The sequence below is a fragment of the Prunus mume genome, linkage group LG6 (assembly GCF_029339155.1).
Source record: "Prunus mume cultivar Tortuosa linkage group LG6, ASM2933915v1, whole genome shotgun sequence".
Classification (NCBI taxonomy): domain Eukaryota; kingdom Viridiplantae; phylum Streptophyta; class Magnoliopsida; order Rosales; family Rosaceae; genus Prunus; species Prunus mume.
The window spans coordinates 3318616-3341566 of record NC_142703.1 but is presented as its reverse complement, the minus strand read 5'-3'; the positions used below and the strand labels follow the sequence as shown (position 1 = coordinate 3341566).

The following is a 22951-nucleotide window of genomic DNA, read 5'->3' as shown; positions in this document are numbered from 1 at the left end:
GAAAAATAAAGAAAAGTTAGCATAAAAGGTTGGGACCCACTGCTACAGTAATTGCTGGAAAAAAAAATCACATGTTTGCTCATTTGTGGTTTTCATGCTCCCCTAAATGTTTTTGGATGAAATCATATTTTCTCCGAATTTAAATATTTAGGTCTATTTGTTTGAAAAATTAAAATTAACCTATTACAAAAAAAAAATTAATTTTATAAAGTAAACATAAAATACAAAGTTAACACAAAAACGAATTAAGATAAACAAAACAATTATACATCTTAGATTTATATCTTTTCCCATTGGAGCAAAAAACGTATTTACACCCTCAGAGGTGTAAAGGGGATGTAAAAGTGACTTTACACCCTCAAATTTACACCCCCCGTTGTGGATGCTCTTATGTTGAATGGTTTTGCATAAAAATCAAGTTCAATTGGCAATTGGTGAAGAGATACGAGTCTTTTTGAGAATTAATTGCTTACTGCGTATAATCAATTCAAAACTACACAGCCTCAAGATTTTGCGAGTTTGTAGCTCATATAGTTAAAAGCAATTATCCGTGTATTCAAATTCTTGTTAGAGTACCCCTCCCTTAGAGATCGTTTTTAATTAAAAAAAATATAAGCAGCCTCAAAATTTCTGTATAACCCTCCCCAAAATATTGATGAATTTTTACTTTTCTAAATTCTAACAATCAAATATGTTATGTTGTTACAATTTTTTTTTCTTTTCAAATTATGCTACATTGTTATGTCCAGATTGTAAATACTATTTATTAATAATCCCTGAGCAAAGCTGCAATGGAGATGGAGATGGAGATGGAAATGAGAGCTGAGGAAGACATAGAGATAGGAGAAGACATAACCCCACCACTCACTCCCCTCGCCTTCGCTCTCCACGACTCCCTTCTCTCCTCTCACTGCTCTTCCTGCTTCTCTCTCCTCCCTCCCCACCCTTTCCCTCCTCTCCACTTTACCCCTACCTTTCCTCATAATCCCCACCATGTCCTCTCCTCCTCCTCCTTCTACTGCTCCCCTCTGTGCTCCACTTCTGATTCTCCCCTCCAGGTGTCCAGCGCCGAGCCCCACCTCCTCCACCTCCTCCAATCCCACCCCTCCACGTACCCCCACGGCGACTCGTCCGACCTCCGCGCCGCCCTCCGCCTCCTCCCCTCCCTTCCCGCCACGCGTCCTTCCTCGCGCATCGCCGGCCTCTTAACCAATCACCACAAGCTCCTCCACCACCACGACCAGCACAGAATTCGCGACGGCGCCAGGGCTATGTTCCTTGCCAGAAAGATGCGCGACGAAGCTCCAAACGTCTGTTCCGATAATTCTTCTTCAGTTTCTCCAGACGACGCCGTCTTGGAGGAGGCTGCACTGTGCCTGGTGCTAACCAACGCTGTGGAGGTGCAGGATAAGACCGGGCGCACCCTTGGAATTTCCGTCTACGGTCCCAGCTTCTGCTGGATCAACCACAGCTGCTCTCCCAATGCTTGCTACCGGTTTTTGGTGTCGCCCCCAGCACCACCTTGCTCAGCTGAAAAGACGCCTCTCCGCATTGCCCACTTCGGCCAAGGAACACAAGTAATCCTTGAAATTTTTACTATTTCCATTTTTTTCTTTTTAATTTAGTATTTTCAGCTATAAAATTCAGAGCTGTGAGATTGATATTTGTTGCAGATTGAGAGTGGTGTTTGTAGCAATAATGTATTTATAAAAGGTGTTGTGGTCCTTATTGCTTTCTTGTCACTTTTAATTTCTTTTGTTTGTTTGAATTAGAGTTTGAGATTTCCCTGTATTGTTGAACTATAGCCAATATGAATGCAGAATGCGGTAGTTATGGTCCAAGAGTGATAGTTAGGAGCATCAAGAGAATCAAGAAAGGAGAGGAAGTTACAGTTACCTACGCTGACTTGTTGCAGCCAAAGGTATCTTTAATTTCTCCACAAACTGGCTTATAGCTAAACAATCCAGCTTCTTTCTGCTATACCGGGGGCTTACCCAAATCCTTGGCGATTCGATTTATCATTTACTTATTTCCCTAAAAAGAATTATTTCATTTACGTTCTATGTTAAGAAGTTCTTTCTTTGTGATCGTATATTTTGTCATGATTACCCCCAGGCAATGAGGCAGTCAGAGTTATGGTCAAGGTATCGGTTTATCTGCTCTTGTACGAGATGTAGTGCGTCACCCCTAACTTATGTGGATCAGGTTTTGGAGGTGGGAATTCATGAAAACTTATTGTTTCTTAGTATGAACTTTCAGAAATCGCTGGGTTCAAGCTGATATCCAAAAAAATTATGATTACAACATGGTGACAAACTTCTCTATTATTGTTGTTGTGTGCATCCATTTATTACCTATTTGTATCATTCCCTCTGACCTCATGGATCCATATAGTCCTGATAATTTCAGCCATGCCTACATTTCTTCTAAATAACCACAGTGAGGTAAAGTAACTTGGAGGGTTTCTCATTTTATCCCTCCCTACTGTTTGAACCTTCAACTCCACCTTCTTGCAACTGCATGCCTAAAATCTAGTAGTTCTTTGGTTCTATACTTTTTATGAACATGGCAGTAATTTAAGAATTCAAGCCAAATGTCTGACTTATGCCTACCCTCATGCCTGAGTTCCAGATTTGTGGCGCTGAAGAATGAAGATGGATGTTGATCTAAATGTTATTTTGATACTATCGCTGGTTCTACAATTATATTCAAATTATTAATTAAATACTAATTCTTAAGTATGTTTGGAGTTATTCCCTAATATCCTTATAATAATGGTTTTACAGAAATTTCCAGATCCCACTAGTATTGGTACATATAACTTTTGTGTTTTTTTCTCCCCTTATTTATATATGGTTTGCCGGTAGCTTTGAACAAAAGTACCTTTTCAACTTGAACACGAAGTACCATCCTAACTTTTTTTCTTCTATTCTACCTGGAGATAACTGAATGTGGTGGAGTATCTTGGACAACTATTAACCTTTGGCTCAATACTCCAGGAAATATCTGCAGCCAATTTCAACTCTTCCAGTTTGAGTTCAGATATAAACTTCGATAGAGATAAGGCAACACAAAGGTTGACCGATTACATTGATGATGCTATAGATGACTACCTGTCAATTGGTGATCCTGAATCTTCTTCTGTGAGGCTTGAGCATGTGCTTACCCAAGGTCTTTCAGATAAGCAGTCAGAGTGCAAGGAAGAAACATCTCAGCTGACTTACTGGTTGCACCCCTTGCACCACCTCTCTCTAAATGCCTACACAACATTGGCTTCAGCGTATAAAATCCGTGCTACTGACTTATCTGCTTTATATTCCAAAATGGATGATCATCTACTGAATGCTTTAGACTTGAGCAGGACCAGCACAGCATACTCCTTGTTACTTGCAGGTGCAACTCACCATCTGTTTCGCTCTGAATCTTCTCTAATCGTATCTGTTGCGAATTTCTGGTCGAGTGCAGGAGAGTCCTTGCTAACTCTTGCTAGAAGCTCAGTCTGGAGTCAGTTTGTCCAACGGGATCTACCTGTGTCAAACCCAAGTTCTACTGGAAAGTATAGATGTCCAAACTGCTCATTGGCAGATAAATTTGAAACCGACTCATTTCATGGTCAAGTTCGATATGCAGATTTTGACTATGTATCAAATGAGTTCGTCGATTGCATCACTAATTTTACACAGAATGTTTGGAACTTTTTGGGTCTCGGTTGCCAGTATCTGAGAGTGGTTAAGAATCCTATAGATTTCAGCTGGCTTGGTACGATAAGATATTCCAGTGTAGGGGAAGATATTGTTCGATCTAGTGGCACTGAAGTGGCTTCTAAGTGTGGGGCTGGCAGAAGAATATCTGGAAGTGAAGCAGAGGGATACAACAACCAGGTAAGGATGTGTCTTTTTAAGCTTGGTGTCCATTGCTTACTTTATGGAGGATATCTAGCGAGCATATGTTATGGTAATTCCCATTCGACTCGTAATGTTGATAAAATTTTAGATTTGGAAGAAAGCATTGAATCCTTGTCATGAACCAGATTGAGTTTTAGAACTTGCAAGTTAAATTTATACTTGATTTATTGTTAATTGTTGTATTTAGTTGAAAGCTATATGCCCATTGAAGTTTTCTGTATCAATTATCAAGGTCAGTTTGCTTGAAAATTAAAATTTATATTTTGACTGCGTTTATATTTTGCCCTCAAAACCGGCTTGTAAAGGAAGGGTGCTCAAGAGCTCTTAAGCCATTCTAGGATATGCTGTTTTGTTAATGTGGGATCTTCCGTCCTAACAGTATTTAGGGATGAGATTTGATTTCATTTGGTAGAGGAGATCAAACCTCACCAATCTACTTTCGGAAAAATCACATAAAGAAAATTATATGAAAGTCAAAGGTATACTAGCGTGTGGTATCTATCACAAAAACTCTTTCACAGTGGTCATGTTAAATAAGGATTGAGCTTCGATTCTTTGGAAAACTTGCAAGAGAAGAGGCAATAAGTTAGGTGTTTGAATATTACGTGTACCTTTGAATTATGTTGGGTGGATATATTAGGCTTGTAACCTAAAACTAATTAGTACCAGTGAACAAGGCCAAGTCATGCTTCCTTCCTTGGTCATTGAAGAGAAAACCACGGTATTTAAAAACAACATGAGTAAATACATAGCTTTTCCTTTTCTTTTATTTTAAATTTTTTTATATAAGCGATATTTAACTTTAAACTATAGGGAGATGGATTCAAACTCGGGTGTAAAATGGGAGCACATCTGTCCTAGCCAACTTGGCTAAGCTCATGCTTGCTTTCTTTTAATTTTTGGGTTGCATTATATTATATATGTCGCTCTCAAATAAACAAGTATAATATAACCAATATATGTGAGCATGTATTACACTTTTGCCTGAATATTAATCAGACAGAAAAAAGAATAAACTCGTTAGTATCAGCCGCTGCCCTGGGACCAAATGAGCACCTCTGGGACGTAGTGGCATCACCGTCACCAGAGGTGGTGGTGCTGCCTCCAAAATGTTGGTTGTGCTGGTGATGGTGGCGGTCTTCATGTTTAGCTAGGGGAGGATGGTAGTACAACCGGCTGGTTTGGGGGCAATGAGAATAAGACCTGGAAACTATTCTCGCTCCTTGATCCAAAATCTCCACAAACTTCATCCCCATTTTGCTCTCTTATTAATCTCTGTAATCTTTGTATGTATCTGAGTCTCTCTCCCACTCTTGAGAAAAGAAAGGCTGAGAAAGTGAAAGAAAATGAAGGAAAAAGGGACGAGATTTGAAATTAGTTGGGAGAGAGACTCATTGAGAGATTTGTGGTGTTCTCTGACGGTAGAGGCGGATGTAGGCTTGTTTATATAGCTGCCTTCCCTTCATATTTTGCCTAATATTTTTTTTTAGGTGCTTCGTTGGTCCTTCACATTTTTCCTGTAAATTCCTTTTCTGGCAATGTATTTGCATATCGATCCCTTCATTTCTAGTATATTTGACTTTAGTTATCCATTTATACGACATTTCTCACACTTTTTTTAATTGCTTATAACCCTAGGTTTGTACAAGCACGTAAAGCACTCGTACTTATATGATTTGTGTAGTTTGAGTGTGATTGCACGTATTTTAGGATTTATTTTTCTATATGTCGGTAATAAAATCTTGACGTTTGAATAATTTGTTATCATGGAATGACCAAGAAATTCCTTGTTCTTCATAGTTGAGTTCTTGTAAAATGTAAAACAAGATTATGAAATATTGTTGAATGCGTTTTGTAATATTTTAGTAACAAAAAAGGAAAAGGACAAATATGCAATTAAAAGAGTTGCAAGGTAAAGATAAACATATAGATACGCGGAATTACAGGGGCTTAAGAATAATTAAAATTAGCGATTTTACCGGGACCAAGACGCGTCAGAGCTAAGGACTCGGATTCTAAATTTGCACACAAAATGGTCGCCTGAGTTGTGCTTACAAGCACCGACTCTGTTATTGGTAATTTTACAACAGAGCAAATAAATCCAAAAAGAAATTATTTTTATTTTTATAGTAAGTCTATATTATTATGAGGATTTTTATTTATTTATTTTCTTTTGTATCTCCGTTTGAGTGTATGCATTCTAAAGTTTCAAAATTGAAATTCTTGGTGGGACTTGTAGTTCTAATTAGGGGTGGCATTTTAAATCGGAAAACCGCAAAAACCAACCGACAATTTATGCAATGAAACCGCAATCGCAGTAAACCGAACCGCATTTGCGGTATTAAGAACCGAACCGCATTTGCGTTGCGGTATTTGATTTTCAAAACTTATGTTACCGCAAACCGCAAAGTATAACCACGGATGATGAAATTGAATTTTACAAGGAAATGGAACATATGATAACTTGTAAGTAATTAGTTTATTTATACTAATGTTATTTATGCTTCTTCTTATAATAAAATGTACTAAACTATGTTGTTTTATTTGTAAATAACATTGGTGCTCAAACAACACAACGGGATTCTTCAAATCCACTCACCACCATGATTGAGTTTGTAACATTGGTGCATTGCATTTTCCTTTTAGTTTGTAACTTTAATTAACTTTGAATTGGATTTTTCTTTTTTGTTGTAACTTTAATTCATTTTGTTTTGCATTTTCCTTTTGGTTTATAACTTTAAAGGATTTGGAATTGGAATGCTTGAGAAGTTTAATTTTAATTAGAATGTTTGGAATTGTAACTTTAATTTTCATAGGTTGTGAATGCTTCAGAAGTTGAGGAGATTGTGAATTTATATATGTTTGAGAAATTGATGTTGTGTATTTATTTATTTAGGTTGTGAATTTATATTTTTGTGAATGCTTAAGAACTCGCGGTTTTAAACCGCTAATTCTCGGTAACCGACCGCATTTTGCGGTTTACATAATCTGTAAACCGCAAAACGCGATCGGTTTGCGGTTTCAAAATCACCAAACCGCAAATAGTCGGTCGGTTTGCGGTTTAAGTAAAAATTGCGTTACCGAACCGCAACCACCCCTAGTTCTAATATAGCTAAATAAAATTTAGTTCAAATTCAAATTTGAATCTCTCATCCTTTCAATTTTGTTATAAACCATAAATCTTAGTTATTAGGGGTGTTAGTTAGATTCACTCAGGCCTTTGGTGCACTCCTAAGTGGTCCTGAGTTCAAACTCTCACAGTACTCGTGTGTGTGAGTTTTTCCTCCTCTCCATTCTTAACTTTGGTAACAAAAACAAAAAAACCATAAATCAATATTCTTGTTGACACCTAAAAATCAGATGCTCACATCACATTAAAGTGAAACCGAATTATACTTGACTTGCCTTAGAAGGAATTATGAAAAAAAATGTAAGTAGTGCCTTCACTCTAGGTTTCAATTCCTTCATATCTCGCTATCTTTTGGATTAAACATATCAATTTTCATTAACAAGAAACTTGTAGTTTAAGTGGTTTACATCAATGAGATATATGAGATCCTGTATTTTAATTCCTCATTCCCAAATAGTAGCTTGTATTTAAAAAGCCTCCACTGGTTGTTTTGTTAGCTCCCAAAACTCTTGAAGAAATTTCATTCCCTAAACTGAAATTAGAAAGACAAAAAATGCAAGGATGTTTTCGTCGCCAAGACTCACATCGTTGATGTTGTTTGTGCAAATAATCTCGCGGGAGAATATTCGCTTCTAGATCCTTCAACCTTCGATCTTCCCTCTCTCTCTTCCTCGATTCCTATAAAAAAGACATGAGTAAATAGACCATACCTGGGGGTGTTGCCCAAAGGCGTTGTATGTATAGTGTGAACTAGGCAGTGTGTGGTGGCCAGAGCCGTGTGGAGAAAATATGGAGAGTGGAGAGGGAGAGAGAACGGGTATTAGTAGTAGGTTTAGATGTACCTCGAATGAGGAATGAAGTCGTCTATTTAGGAGCCTCGGGGCTAGGGTTTCATAGATAATATAATGAGTTTAGTCTCTACCCAAATTCATAGGAATCGAGTCGGACTTGATAATATCTGAATTAAATGATATTATTTCTTTTTATGAGGATAATATCTGAATTAATGGCAAACGTGATTGTGGGCACTGTGTCTGAATCTGATAGATGATGTGAGAGAAAGTATGTTGAGTAATTCTAGCTGGTTGTGTTTATTGAGTACTTTGCTGCTATCAAATATTTATGAATCTACAATCTGGGCATGATAAATCAATGAAAAAAAGGAGGTTCGGAAGAAAAATCTCTTATGCCGGAAAACCATTTCCGTGTTTTCATCTTTGGTCTACCGAGCGCGTTTTCCGTCTCCTCTCTCACTTGGGAAGAAAAAGACCGCACAAAACCAACTTCAAGCCTATTAATAATCCTAGTCCTATTCCTATTCCTATTCCGTCAAGGAAACCCAAATGCCTTTCTATATATTAATCTCATGCCTCAAATCACAAACTTTGCCCTTCATTGCAGGTTTGCAGCACACTGTTGGAGAGCAGAGTGAGTTTTCAAGATGCAAATACTCGCAAGAATCACAGAATCACAGCAATGGTGTTCATCGCATCCCCCAACCACAAAACCTTAACCCTAAACCTAAACCCAAACACCACCACCCTCCAATCTCTGAAATTCCAAATTGAACAAATTTCCAACATACCCATCTCTCACCAGCGCCTATTCATCTCCCAAAGCCTCCAATTGTTGACCCAAAAAGGCTCCACCCTCCTCGCCGACCTTGGCATCAAACCCTACTCTACCCTAACCCTCCACGTCCCCTTCTTCGGTGGCACCCTACCCCACAAAAATCCCAAACCCCGCCTTGATTTCATCAATTCCAAGCCTCCTAAGGGTTATGTCGCTGGGCTTGGCTGTGGTGCTTCTGGGTTCACCATAAGGTCCAACATTGGGCCTGCCCGATCTGCCCCCGAGCTGCCCGATAGGGCAATTGGGCAGCTTGAGGAAGCAGGGGAGGAAAAAGGGTACGATGAGAATCAGCAATTTGATGATTTTGAAGGCAACGATGTTGGGTTGTTGGCACCAGATGCCAAACTGGATGAAGATGATGAGAAGGCTGATGCAATGTGGAAAACAGTTGATGAGAGAATGGACTCCAGGAGAAAGGACAGGAGAGAGGCTCTGTTGAGAGAAGAGATTGAAAAGTACAGAGCTTCCAATCCCAAGATTACAGAGCAGTTTGCAAGTTTGAAGAGGAATTTGCACACATTGTCTGCCCAAGAATGGGAGAGTATACCTGAAATTGGGGATTATTCAATGAGAAACAAGAATAGGAGGTTTGAGAGCTTTGTGCCGGTGCCGGATACCCTTTTGGAGAAGGCAACGCAAGAGAAAGAGCTTGTTACTGCAATAGATCCCACTTATACAGATTTGACTGCCGTGAGGAAAGGCAGAGATATAGTGTTGTCTTTGAAATTGGATAGGATTTCGGATTCTGTCTCGGGGTTGACAGTTGTTGACCCAAAAGGGTATCTTACTGATCTTAAAAGTATGAGCATCACAAGTGATACAGACGTTCATGATAAAAACAAGGCTAGATTGTTGATGACGAGTTTAATGAAGTCAAATCCTAAGAACCCACGTGTGTGGATTTCGGCAGCAAGGTTTGAGGAAGTGGCAGGAAAGATGAAGGCAGCCAGGAAATTGATTCAGGAAGGGTGTGATGAGTGTCCTAAGAGTGAGTATGTGTGGTTGGAGGCTTGTAGGCTTGCTACCCCCAAAGATGCTAAGGCTGTTATTGCTAAGGGAGTTAAATTTATTCCCAATTCAGTCAGCTTGTGGATGGAGGCTGCGAAATTGGAGCATGATGATTTGAACAAGAGCAGGGTCTTGAGGAAAGGGTTGGAACACATTCCTGATTCTGTTAGGCTGTGGAAGGCGGTCATGGATCTAGCGAATGAGGAGGATGCTAGAAGTTTGCTCAAAAGGGCTGTGGAGTGTTATCCATTGCACATTGAATTCTGGCTTGCACTCACAAGATTGGAAACTTATGAGAACGCCAAGAAGGTCCTCAATAAGGCAAGGGAGAATCTATCGGAGGAGCCTGCAATTTGGATCACCGCCGCAAAGTTGGAAGAAGCTAATGGGAATGTGTCCATGGTTGGGAAGATTATTGAAAGAGGTATAAGGGCTTTGCAAAATACAGCGGTTATTATTGATAGAGAAGCATGGATGAAAGAGGCTGAAGCTGCTGAACCTGCAGGGTCTATAATGACTTGCCAAGCTATCATTCGGAGCGCAATTGGGATTGGTGTAGAGGAGGAAGATAGGAAGAGGACATGGGTTTCTGATGCAGAGGACTTCATGAAAAAAGGTTCTATTGAAACAGCCTGAGCAATTTATGCGCATGCACTTACTGTCTTTTTAACCAAGAAGAGCATATGGAGGAAAGCGGCTCAACTTGAAAAGAGCCATGGTACTAGGGAATCTCTTGTTGCTTTGCTTCGTAAAGCAGTGACGTATTGCCCACAGGCTGAAAACTTGTGGCTTTTTGGTGCTAAGGAGAAGTGGCTTGCAGGGGACGTGCCTGCTGCCTGTGCAATCCTCCAAGAAGCTTATGCTGCCATTCCCAACTCTCAAGAAATTTGGCTTGCTGCGTTTAAACTTGAGTTTGAGAATCACGAATCTGAGAGAGCTAAGATGCTTCTTGCCAAAGCCCTAGAAAGGGGAGGTAACGAAAGAGTATGGATGAAATCTGCAATTGTTGAGAGGGAATTATGGAACATTGATGAGGAGAGGAAGTTTCTTGTTGAAGGCTTGAAGCGCTTCCCTTCATTCTTTAAATTGTGGTTAATGCTTGGACAGCTAGGGGAACAGCTTGATCATTTGGAAAAAGCCAAAAAGGCCTATCACTCAGGTCTGAAGCACTGCCCCAATTCTCTACAACTCTGGCTTTCTCTCACTAATCTAGAGGAGAAAATGATTGGGCTAAGTAAAGCTCGCGCAGTTCTCACAATTGCCAGGAAGAAGAACCCTCAGAACCCTGAACTGTGGCTTGCTTCTGTTCGAGCTGAATTGAGGCATGGCAAGAAGAAGGAATCTGATATTTTGATGGCAAAGGCTTTGCAGGAGTGTCCCAATAGTGGTATCTTGTGGGCAGCAGCTCTCGAGATGGTAGCTCGTCCCCAACGGAAGGCAAAGAGTAAAGATGCCCTTGAGAAATGTCATCATAATCCCCATGTTGTTGCTGCTGTGGCCAAGTTATTATGGCATAACAGGAAGTTGGACAAAGCTAGGAATTGGCTCAACATGGCAGTAATGCTTGCCCCCGATGTTGGGGATTTTTGGGCTTTATACTACAAATTTGAACTTCAGCATGGTACTGAGGAGAACCAAAAGGATGTATTGAACAGATGCGTTGCTGCAGGGCCAAAGCATGGAGAAAAATGGCAACCTATTTCAAAGGCTGTGGAGAACTCCCATCAACCAATTGAAGCTATCTTGAAGAAAGTTGTGGCGGCAGCGGAAAATAATAAACAGTAGTTCTGCTTATCATAGAGGTATAAAAATTAGCCTTTGCTTCTGATTTTTGCTACTTAGAAGTAGTTGGTGGACAAACTATGCTGATGTATATCTATCCCAGAATTTGGAACTGCAATTGTTTCACATCTTAATTATATGACTGTTTCCTCCAAAAGATTTCCATTTGATTGCTTTTATTTCAGCTCAGCTCTGCATCCATTTGTTCTGACTTGAAATCTGTATAGATAAAGAAGTTATTTTTAATAGTTCTTGAAATATTACAGGGGATGGAAAAACAGAAATGTTACAGTGGATGCATATGCAGTTACACTTGATCGATTTGTTTAGCAGAATTCGCAAACGACTTGGCAATAGTTGCGAACATGGAAGTCACCATGCTGTCATAGGGAAGTTGGATTAATCTGCCTTGGGATACATGATTTTAGTTGGATCAATTAGTTTCTTTCTTTCTTGTCCTAAATTCTCCTGTTAATTTATTACCTCCAGGCAATGAGGCAGTCAGAGTTATGATCAACGTATCGGTTTATCTGCTCTTGTAGGAGATGTGGCCTAATTTATGTATATGGACTATGCTTAGGAGGTAAATTCATGAAAACCTATTATTTATTAATCCAAACTTTCACATATCATCAGAAAGAACCCAGAAGGCTAAACTTCTTTTGATTTTAGCTCCCCCATAATATGATCTGTTATTTTTTATTTGGGAAAAAGCTTATTCTTCTACAGAAATCTTTTTGAGTTTTTCTAGTATATTAATACTTAAATCTGGATTTTTATTCCTTATGTACTTTTTGCTGGTAACTTAGAAGAGAAGTACCTTTTTCAAATTTGGACCGTGAACTGTATCCTAACCATTTTTCTCCCATTCTACCACTCAGGACTTAATGTCCAAAACTCAGTAGTGACATCTGAGTATTCTGACGGAGTGTCTTGAGCAAGATACCCATACTCAGAAGTTTTAAGGCCAAATTCAGCTGCCCAAAACCCCTATGCAAGGTCCAATCCATCTGAAGAAGACAGCCGATCTATCAACTCTTAACTCATCTTTGATGATGGTCATGATTATAAACTTCATTATGGAGACAAGGACAAGCTCGAGAAGGTTTGACTTATAAACTGCTCGGGTTACATATATGACATCTAGATGGTGATGCATTGGAGATGTTGGATTGTAATACTCTGTGGATTTATGCATGGGGCATTACATAACTTATATTTCATCTCATTTGATACATTCATTGGGACATCAATGTCTCTGTCGGGATATATTATGAAATGGAGCCCGATATTTACACGGGTGTTGGGTTTGGGTGTCATGAATTTTTTTTTTCCTTCAATTTGTTCTAATTTTGTATTTATTTTAACCCTCTCTTTATTTATTAATTATGAAAAGTCATATTTACCCTAAATTTTAGTTAAATCTAACAGAAAATTAGCATTGTATTATATATTCAATCACAATGACATAGATGATATGTTTACCATAATGTAATATATAACGCATGATGACTAAAATAGTAATAGTGCAATAACAGTTCAACAAGTTCAGCGTATTTTCAGAGAAGTGTTATTTTTGCAGTGGATGCTTTAGCTCAATTGAGCCAGTTTACTACTTAACCAGACTATTTGGTTTTCAAATCTTCCTTTTTCTCTAAGTTACAAATTGTTCTACGATCTTTGGAAAGTAGTGCCGTAGTGGACTGACCATGTGTCCACTTTTAGAAAATTGTACGGTTTCTGTTTTGGGGTCTGAAACTGAGGCCGAACTAAGTACAATTGGTTTAGTCCAAAATCATGAAGAAAACCGAATCAAATCAAACCAATTTAAGATGGTTTGGGCTCATGTTCAATTCTCTTTCTTTCTTTTCTTTTTTTTTTTTCCAAAACAATAGCAATGCAATTGAAGAAACAAGGCACAAACCAGAATACAACAATAAGAACACAGCCCCGGAAGGAGGTTCTTGCAATACAGATTGTAACAACACCAACTAAGCACAAGTATTACAAGATAGTTAAAAAACAAATATACAACTTGAAACCCAGCTAACAAGGACTTACAGATGAGAAGGACCCTAATTTTGCAGCAACCAGTGCTTAAAAAAGATCAAGATGGAGAACAATTTCTCAAACTTCATGGGACAGGAAACACCCTAAGAGTGGAGGGCATAACCGCTCAACTTCCACAAGGACATTCCAAAGAATATCACAGCATCTCCTAATCCCCCTTGATCCCCAAGCACAATAAAAGTAGATCCACCAAATTCAACAGCTCCACCTCTAGTATAGAGAGATCTAACACTAGATTTACCGCACAAGTAGCAGATCTAGCAAGATCAACCAATAACTAGCCCAAAAGACTGGGAAACAAACCCTCAAGAAAAGGAATAAACAAACCCTTGCAACAGCAAGGAGCAGACAAAACCCAACAAAAGTTGGAAGGGAAAACCTCTCCACAACATAATGGGGGATAGAGGCCCGGATTATTAACCGAAGGGGGTGGTTCCAGGAGAGATCCCCTAGAGCCAAGGAGAATTGCAGATATGGAGAAGAAACGAGATGGAGTATATTAAATTCTCTTTCCTTTTGCATTTTTTCAATATTGTTAGTCATTACAACTTAAAAAATTCACAACTTGCTACATATGTTTTTTTTTTTTTTTTTTCATTTTCTAGCATATAAAACCATCCTAAAACTCAACATCCCAAAGATCCATCAAACTTCAAACTCAATATCCATTTATGGTTATTTCTAACTTGCTTGCCAATAAGATCTATCTAGTGGAAAAAGGTCTTGAGATGCATATGAGAGATCTTAGGTGCGAATCCCCACGGCATCATAGTTGTGTGTGTGTGTGCCGTTGGCATGCCTTTTAAAATTTTCAAATATGTTATAGTTTTCTTCATATTTACTTGTAATGTGTTTGGTGAAGTATTAATTATTACATGTAGCGAATCAGTGATAAGTAAACGATTAATAAAAAAATAATCAGAATAATTTCTGTTCTCTTTTTCTTTCATTGGTAAACCAAGCATATGGGATAAACTAGTCAAACAATATGGGTATAATATTTTTCAGATGTATTTCATTCTCCGAAAGAAAGTATTTATAATACAAGGTTAGTAGGGTTATACTAGGAAATAAGAAAAGTCCTAATTACATAATATCTATACAAAAAGGAAACAAATAAAATCCTAATAGAATAAGAAAGAAATATCCTAATAAGACTAGGATATCTCGCCAACACTCCCCCTCAAGTTGGAGTAAAGACGTCACGCATGCCCAACTTGTCAAGCGCGTTGTGGAAGATACTAGTAGAAACAGCCTTCGTAAGGACATCTGCTAACGATACTCAGAACGATGAATGGGAAAGAAACAATCTCCGCATCCAACTTTTCTTTAATGAAATTTCGATCAACCTCCATATGTTTTGTACGATCATGTTGTACAGGGTTATGAGCAATTGCAATCGCAACCTTATTATCGCAATATAAATCCATAGGTTTCTTAGGCCCAAAGCCAAAATCTCTCAATAATCTCATCAACCACAGTAACTCACATACACCATGAGCCATTCCACGATACTCGGCCTCAGCACTAGATCGAGACACCACCTTTTGTTTCTTGCTTCTCCAAGTGACAAGATTATCATCAACAAACGTAAAATACCCAGACGTAGAACGTCTATCAGTAGCCGAACCTGCCCAATCAGCATCGGTGTATCCTTCCACATTTGTATGACCATACTTGGAAAACATTAACTTTTCCAGGAGTTACTTTCAGATACCTCAAGATGCGCATCACAGCACCCATATGATCTTCACTAGGAGAATGCATAAACTGACTCACTACACTCACTGCATATGCAATATCAGGACGTGTATGAGATAAATAAATCAATTTCCCCACAAGTCGTTGATAACGCTCTTTATCTGTAGGGACTTGATCAGGATACAACCCCAACTTATGATTCTGTTCACTAGGGGTATCAATTGGTTTACAATCTAACATTCCAGTCTCTGCAAGTAAATCCAAAATATATTTTCTTTGAGACAGAAAAATACCATGTTTAGATCTAGCAACTTCAATCCCAAGAAAGTACTTCAAATCACCCAATGACTTCATCTCAAACTCGGAAGCCAGATACTCTGAAGATTTTGCATTTCTGCCTGATCATCTTCAGTCACAATCATATCATCAACATAAATAATTAAAGCTGTCAATTTACCTTTATGACGCTTTAGAAACAAAGTATGGTCTGAGTTACTCTGTACATACCCAAATTTCTTCATAGATGCTGCAAATCTCCCAAACCACGCTCTTGGGGACTGCTTTAATCCATATAAACACTTTTGCAGCTTACGCACAACACCCTCCTTAGAGGTTACAGGAATACCAGGAGGGAGATCCATGTAAATCTCCTATTTGAGGTTCACCATGTAGAAATGCATTTTTGACATCGAATTGTAATAAGGGCCAGTCGCGGTTAGCAGCCAAGGACAATAGTACACGCACAGTATTGAGCTTTGCCACTGGAGCAAAGGTCTCCAAATAATCCACTCCATAGGTCTGAGTATAACCCTTTGTTACCAATGTAGCCTTGTAACGGTCTATGGAACCATCAGCTTTATGCTTCAAAGTAAACACCCATCTGCATCCAACAGCTTTCTTCCCTCGTGGCAAAGGAACTAAATCCTATGTTTTATTCTTGTTCAAGGCATCCATTTCAACATTCATGGCATCCATTCATTTTGGGTTAGATAAAGCATCATGCAGTTTAGTTAGCACACATACACTAGATAATTGACACAAATATGATGCATATGACTTAGACAAACGATGAGTTGACACAAAATAGTTAATGGGATACTTAGACTTGGCATGTATATCAGGAGAATATTGTACTTTAGGTTTCCCAAGAGTGGTTCGTGGGGGTAACTGATAAGTTGACACAGGTAGATCATTAGAAATTACCTCACTTGATTCATTATCATGAGTAGATTGGGCAATGGCAGGGCAGAGGGGGGTATTACATCGAACTCATACATACAAGAATCACTGTCATTATTTTCGATACAAAGGATGGTAACTTGCTTGATGACACCGAGAGCACCTGTTTCATCTCCAGATATGGGCGACTGATCGAGTTCCAAAGGGCGATCAGTAGTTTCTTCATAGGAACCATAAGTTTCGTTTTCATATATGGGTGATCGGTCACTTGCTTCAGTGCGACAGGTCGTTTCCTTCCCAAGAGCAGCATCTTCAAACACATCATTATCCAATCCAAGACTCTCCAATTCACTCCCCCTCTCCCCCTGAATTGGAGAGGAGAGAGATACATAATAGGGCACTTCTTCATGGAAAGTCACGTCCAAAGTAACATGCACCTTCTGGGTAGGTGGATGATAGCACTTATAACCTTTCTGAGTAGACGAGTAACCAATAAAAACACATCGCAGAGCACAAGGATCAAGTTTACTCCGTTAATGAGAGTAGACATGAACATAGGCAACACACCCAAAGACTTTATGGGGCAACTTGGAGACTGAGACAGGGGAAATATGGTCACCAAACACATCATGTGGAGTCTTGAAATCAAGAACCCGGCTAGGTGTACGATTAATCAAATAGGCAGCAGATAAAATAGCATACCCCCAAAGATGATGGGGAACAAACATGTCCAACATAAGGGAGCGAGCAACTTCAAGTAACTGACGATTCTTGCTTTCAGACACACTATTCTGCTAATGAGTAAATGAGGTTGTCGTTTGGTGAATAATACCTTGAGCACGGAAGAAAGATGCCAAAGTGTTATTCACATATTCGCCTCCGTTATTAGTCCGAAATACTTTGACCTGAGCATGAAACTGAGTGGACACCATAGTACAGAACTCTGGAAGGATGGAAGCAACATCATGTTTATTTTTCAGCAAGAAAACCCAAGTAAGTCGGGTACAATCATCAATAAATGTGACGAACCAACGAAATCCGTTCGAAGTAACGCGAGCGAGACCCCACACATCAGAATGCACTAAATCAAAAAGCTTTGCAACTTTACTGTCACTCAAAGGAAACACAGTGCGATGACTCTTGGCCAAAATACATGTCTCACACTTAAAACTTGACTCATCACAAGAGCGGAATAAAGATGGAAACAGACGCTTAAGGTAGCCAAATGACGGGTGTCCCAAGCGACGATGCCATAACCAAATTTGTTGTTTGTCTTTGACACTGCAACTTTGAACAGATTAACGACACGATCACAAAGTGCAGAAGGCAATGTCAAATAATATAACCCCTATCCGTTTATCATACCCAATCGTCTCGTGAGTCTTGAGATCCTGAAAAGAGCAATGCGTAGGATAGAAAGTAGCAGAAGCATTAAGTGTATCAAGTAATCGACCAACATATAACAAGTTACAATGGATATTGGGAACTAGTAACGCACGAGACAAGGACAAAGTAGGAGTGAGAGAGATTGTGCCCTCACCAGTAATTGGAGAGGGCAAGCCATTAGCACTAGTTATGTATGGGTCACGGGTGTTACTAGACAACTCATCAAAAAATTTAGCATCATAAGTCATATGATCAGAAGCACCAGTGTCAATTATCCAAGTATTGGAGCCAGTACCTGGAATAGAATCAGAGACACAAAATTTGTAGAGGCAGCAGCAACAACACCAACAATGGAGTTATCACCCATGATTGCAGCAGAAATTCAACAGATTACGGCAGAGTATACGGCAGAACACAGCAGAGGCACAAATACGGCAGATGCACGAAGCGGCACGAACACAACAGAGTACACATCGGAACACATCAAAGGCACAAATACGGCAGATGCACGAAGACATGAATGACATGAACACAGTAGATGCACGAACACTACAACACGACAACGCAAACCCAGGAGGGCACACACGGCAGATAGAGAAAAAAAATAGGGATAGAACACGGGTGGACACAACACACAGGTCACCAGAAAACCTGGCTTTGATGCCAAGTCAAACAATATAGGTAGAATATTTTCAGATGTATTTCATTCTCCGAAAGGAGGTATTTATAATACAAGGTTACAAACCCTAGTAGGGTTATACTAGGAAATAAGAAAAGTTATAATTACATAATATCTATACAAAAAGGAAACAAATAAAATCCTAATAGAATAAGAAAGAAATATCCTAATAAGACTAGGATATCTCACCAACAAAACTAACGTCTCCAAGATGAAGAACATCCACATGAGCAAATCATTTTTGTTGTATCAATCACATATATAGAAGCTTCAATCAAGAAGAAAGATAAAATGACATCAAGCTATCTCGTCTTTTTTGGTTTGGTTTGAACAAAAAGTTAGCTCTGAGTTCAAACGTAGAAACTTTGTTGTTTGTGGAAGCATTTGTTGGTATTTTCATATTCTGAGATGGATGTTGTATCCTTTCATTGGTTCTGTTCCTTTCTTTTTTATGTATCACTGCCCAAGTTTTGAAAGAAAAAAGGCCACAATGAACCAAAAACAGTGAAGGGCAGGCCTCCAATGGCTGAGAAGTTACCTCCCAAATGCACAAACATAATGTTTAAATATACAACATTACAATGAACAAGTTCATAATGATAATAAAACCAAAAGTCTTAAAATTTGAACCGACTGGCTAATGGGGTATAGCCAAGTGAAAAAGGTCTTGACAAGCAAACCAAAGGTTTCATGTTTGAATCCCACGACATTATAGTTGTGTGTCTATGAGAAATCCTCATCTCCTCTAGTTTATACTATTGCTTGTACTTTAAAAAAATAAAAACAAAAAAACAAAACTGACTGAGGCATGGAAAAAAAAAATTCAGTTAAGAACAATGAAAGTGAAAAATAAATGCACTAGTGAGAATTAAACCCAAAAAAAAAAAAGGACAAAAAAAAAAAAAGACAACTGTCAGTGGTTGGGCCACATTAATAGACAAGGAGTACTTCCCTCCACCAAGTAAGTAGGAGCTCTACATTTGCATATGTTTTAAATTGTGATTCGCAAAAAGAAGGAGTATCTCTTTATCGGTCATCATCTTCCATGTGGAAATGTGAAATGTAGAATGTATAATGATCCTATATTAATTCTAATTCCTCTTAAAATACCAGATAAAGAAATTCTCAGCCATTGTGCACTTTTTGCACAGATCTTCATTCTCAAATCAGATCTAAAATTTTACAAAGAAAATAAACATCATTCCTCTGCAGTCTTATGGCGCAAATTGTATGTACCACTTTCACTATATCGTGACCACACGATCATGGTTGCCGTGTAGCCCATGGAAATCAACTCTGCAGTCTGCACTGCTAAATTGGTATAATTCAATTTGTGGAAATTGCCACAACCTCACAGGTCAACTGTATCTGAATACATTATAAATTAATATAATAATGATAATAATAATAATGTTAGGCTCATCAGATTATCTTTGCTCCTTACACTATATGTCCTCACCAAAATAAAATAAAATAACTCAAATCGGAAATCGTTTAACCGTTTGATTATTATCATAATATTTCAATTGCCCGTAAGAAATATCGTATTTGATTTGTCCCTTTAACTATTTATAAACTATCTTACGCTTCTAAACAACAAGGGTGAGAAGGATTCTCACACACACACATTACCAAAGTGACATAGAGATTCAAATTCTACTAGTCTACAAATTAAGGTCCATTTTTTTACTAGGCTAGACCTAATTGACATGCTTTTTACAATTTCAAATCCTGATGTTTAGTTTTCTTCATATTTTACTTGCAATGTGTTTTGTGAAGCACTAATTATTACACGTAGTGAATTAGTGATCACTAAACAATTAATAAAAAAATCAGAATAATTTCTGTTCTCCTTTTCTTTCGACCACATAAGCCGCAAGACCTTCGACCAACAAAGAAAAAAAGGAACAAGACCAATAATCGTAACGCGACAGCACAACAACAACACTAAAAAGGATGTCATGTCTCTTTGAAAGAAGGTTTGATTGCATTCACTGTTCAGGGAAGACAATCTCGTGTTTCACATGCTTGTTTTGATTGCATTTGAAGTCATCAAATTGTAGGATGATCATGATGATCCTATTGAGTCATAATTACCCCCACTTTTATTGGTTGAATTTCTGAATCTTGTAATAGAAATCTTGGATAACATGTTGTGGGCCATAGCCATAGATGAGCTGTACTAGGGAGTGAGTATCTGGGGGTGAATATACTCTTGCCGACACAACCCCAAGCTCCAACTGCCATTCAAACGAGCTCCACCACCGGCCATAATAAATTGTCTTAGTCAAGAAGAAAAGGAGGGATTTGGTTCCCACCTCAACTTTTTAGGGTTTATCTCCTTTTCCCTGAAAATCATCTTGTATTAGTGTTTGTCCTGTTTCAATTTCTCTCTCACCTCACACCTATCCAACTATGTTAATTTGATTGGATAACGTGTCAGACTTTATGCAAGGAGGACCCATTTATCCATAAGTAGTTAGGTCAATTCACTCACCACACCTTTTTTTTTTTTAAATATATATATATATATTTTTTTAATATAAGCTATATTCAAAGAGTCAGATTTTCTCACACACTGAGAATGTGTTCGAGTTTCAAACCTAAAATTACTGATCTACAAGTCCCATGTTCGCCACTCACCCACAACTAAACACATCACACATTGCTTACAAATCATTTTATTTTTATAGAGCTTGAAGTCTATAATAAATTGGTTAATTAACATAGGTTTTCAGTAATAAAACATGTAAGTTTTCGATGAAATTATAAATTTTATAGCCGCCTTGATCACAATTATCACAAGAGTGATGATTTCACTCATTTTTCTCTATTTTATTCACTTACACTCCATTTTTATACTAAAAATGTAGTGTAAGTGATAAAATAGGAGTGAAATCATTGTCCTTATCACAAACTATTACTTGATCCAAGAGAAGTAGACGGCAATCCGCAACAGTCATTGATCTGTGAATTATTTCTCACTACCAAACGGCCCCAACCAAAGCATTTCCTCCACTTATTCTCTCTCTTACTCCAACATGGATTAAGGGGGACCAGCAAATTAGCAATCTTGCCGGAATGTTTTCTTACTGATTAGTGTCTGAACGCTTAATTTTATATATTTTAAATATATATATATATATATATATATAAAGCAAAAGGTAGAGAATGGTAAAACATTCAAAATACCAAAAAATATCATTGATTAGAGCATGTCCAGCACCCAACCTAAATGGGTGAAAGGCTGCATGAGCCCGAGATGGCTCCAATGCCCGTAGCCGGTTTCACGGTGGGTCCCACGAGCCCGAGGAAGCCCAAGGGCAAGTCTTGCCTGAAGCCCGAGTGTGACTTTTTCGGCGTGGCGCGGCTTAACGTCACAACCTCAACGGCGTTTGCCACGTGGCGCGACAGGTGCTCGGATGGATTTTTCAAGACGGTCCTTTTTTTGGCTAAAAATTGCAAAAAATCGAAAAAATTCTGAATTTTTTAAAAAAAATACCCAAAAATTCTGTATTTTTTCTCTATAAATACCTAACCATTTTATTTACTTTCCACACTAAATCTTCATACCATTTCTTCTCCATCCAATATTTTTTACTCTCCACTCACATTATTCACTTTCCACACCAATTCTTCATACAAACTTTTCTCCTTCCAATATTTTTTTATCTCCACTCACATTTTTCACTTCCACACCAATTCTCCATACAAACTCTTCTCCTTCCAATATTTTTTACTCTCCACTCACATTTTTCTACTACTTTCCATTTGTATAAAAAAAACGAATGGCATCTTCTGTTGAAGTCGGAGGCTCGTGGTCAACGAATGAAGATATTGCGTTGTGTCAATCTTGGGTGAACATTAGTCATGACCCTATCACGGGCAATGAGATGAAGTTTCATCACATGTGGAGCAAAATTCATGGAGAATTTTGTCAAAGATCGGGTTCTTACCCCGAGACTCCCTACATCTGTCTACATTCGAGGCACGACGACGACGGTGTTGCCTTGATTGATCCATCATACACACCGCTGCTGCAAGCATTTGTTCCTCTTCTTCATCGGCGTCCCGATCTTCTTGAGCATATCTACGCCGGATTTCTTCCCTTTGTTTCTGTTGCCTCTCCAACACCCTCGACAAGTTTGACATTGAGAGTAGAATGTGTTTTCTAAAATCTGAGAAATGAAGGAATAGATAAGAGATGGTGTGAGAGGTATGAGTTGATGGTGTAGTTTTATAGAGGGATTTAGAAGATAGAGATGACACATGGCACAATTTTAGAGGATGAAAATCTTATCTAAAACCTGATATTATAATTTTTTTTAAATATCTGAAAATCTTATCTGACATGGGACACATAACACAATTTTAGAGGGTAAAAATCTTATCTGAAATATGAGATTATAATTTTTTAAAATATCTGAAAATCTTATCTGACATTGGACACGTGGCACAATTTTAGAGGGTGAAAATTTT

General features: G+C 38.4%; 1 protein-coding gene and 2 pseudogenes across 2 annotated transcripts; all 3 read left to right on the top strand.

Annotated features, from left to right (window-relative positions):
* Window positions 1-721: 721 nt before the first annotated feature.
* On the top strand, window positions 722-4079 carry LOC103336571 (SET domain-containing protein). Its single transcript, XM_008239625.3, is given in 6 exon segments — window positions 722-1577; window positions 1674-1713; window positions 1821-1921; window positions 2116-2214; window positions 3000-4003; window positions 4005-4079. Coding segments are annotated over 6 exon segments (2061 nt in total). The 5' UTR covers window positions 722-791; the 3' UTR covers window positions 4036-4079.
* Window positions 4080-8025: 3946 nt separating this feature from the next.
* On the top strand, window positions 8026-12869 carry LOC103343681 (protein STABILIZED1 pseudogene; annotated as a pseudogene). Its single transcript, XR_514982.3, has 3 exons — window positions 8026-11477; window positions 11724-12040; window positions 12339-12869. The product of XR_514982.3 is annotated as a protein STABILIZED1 pseudogene (transcript).
* LOC148915840 (protein STABILIZED1 pseudogene) lies at window positions 10618-11460 on the top strand (annotated as a pseudogene).
* Window positions 12870-22951: the final 10082 nt, after the last annotated feature.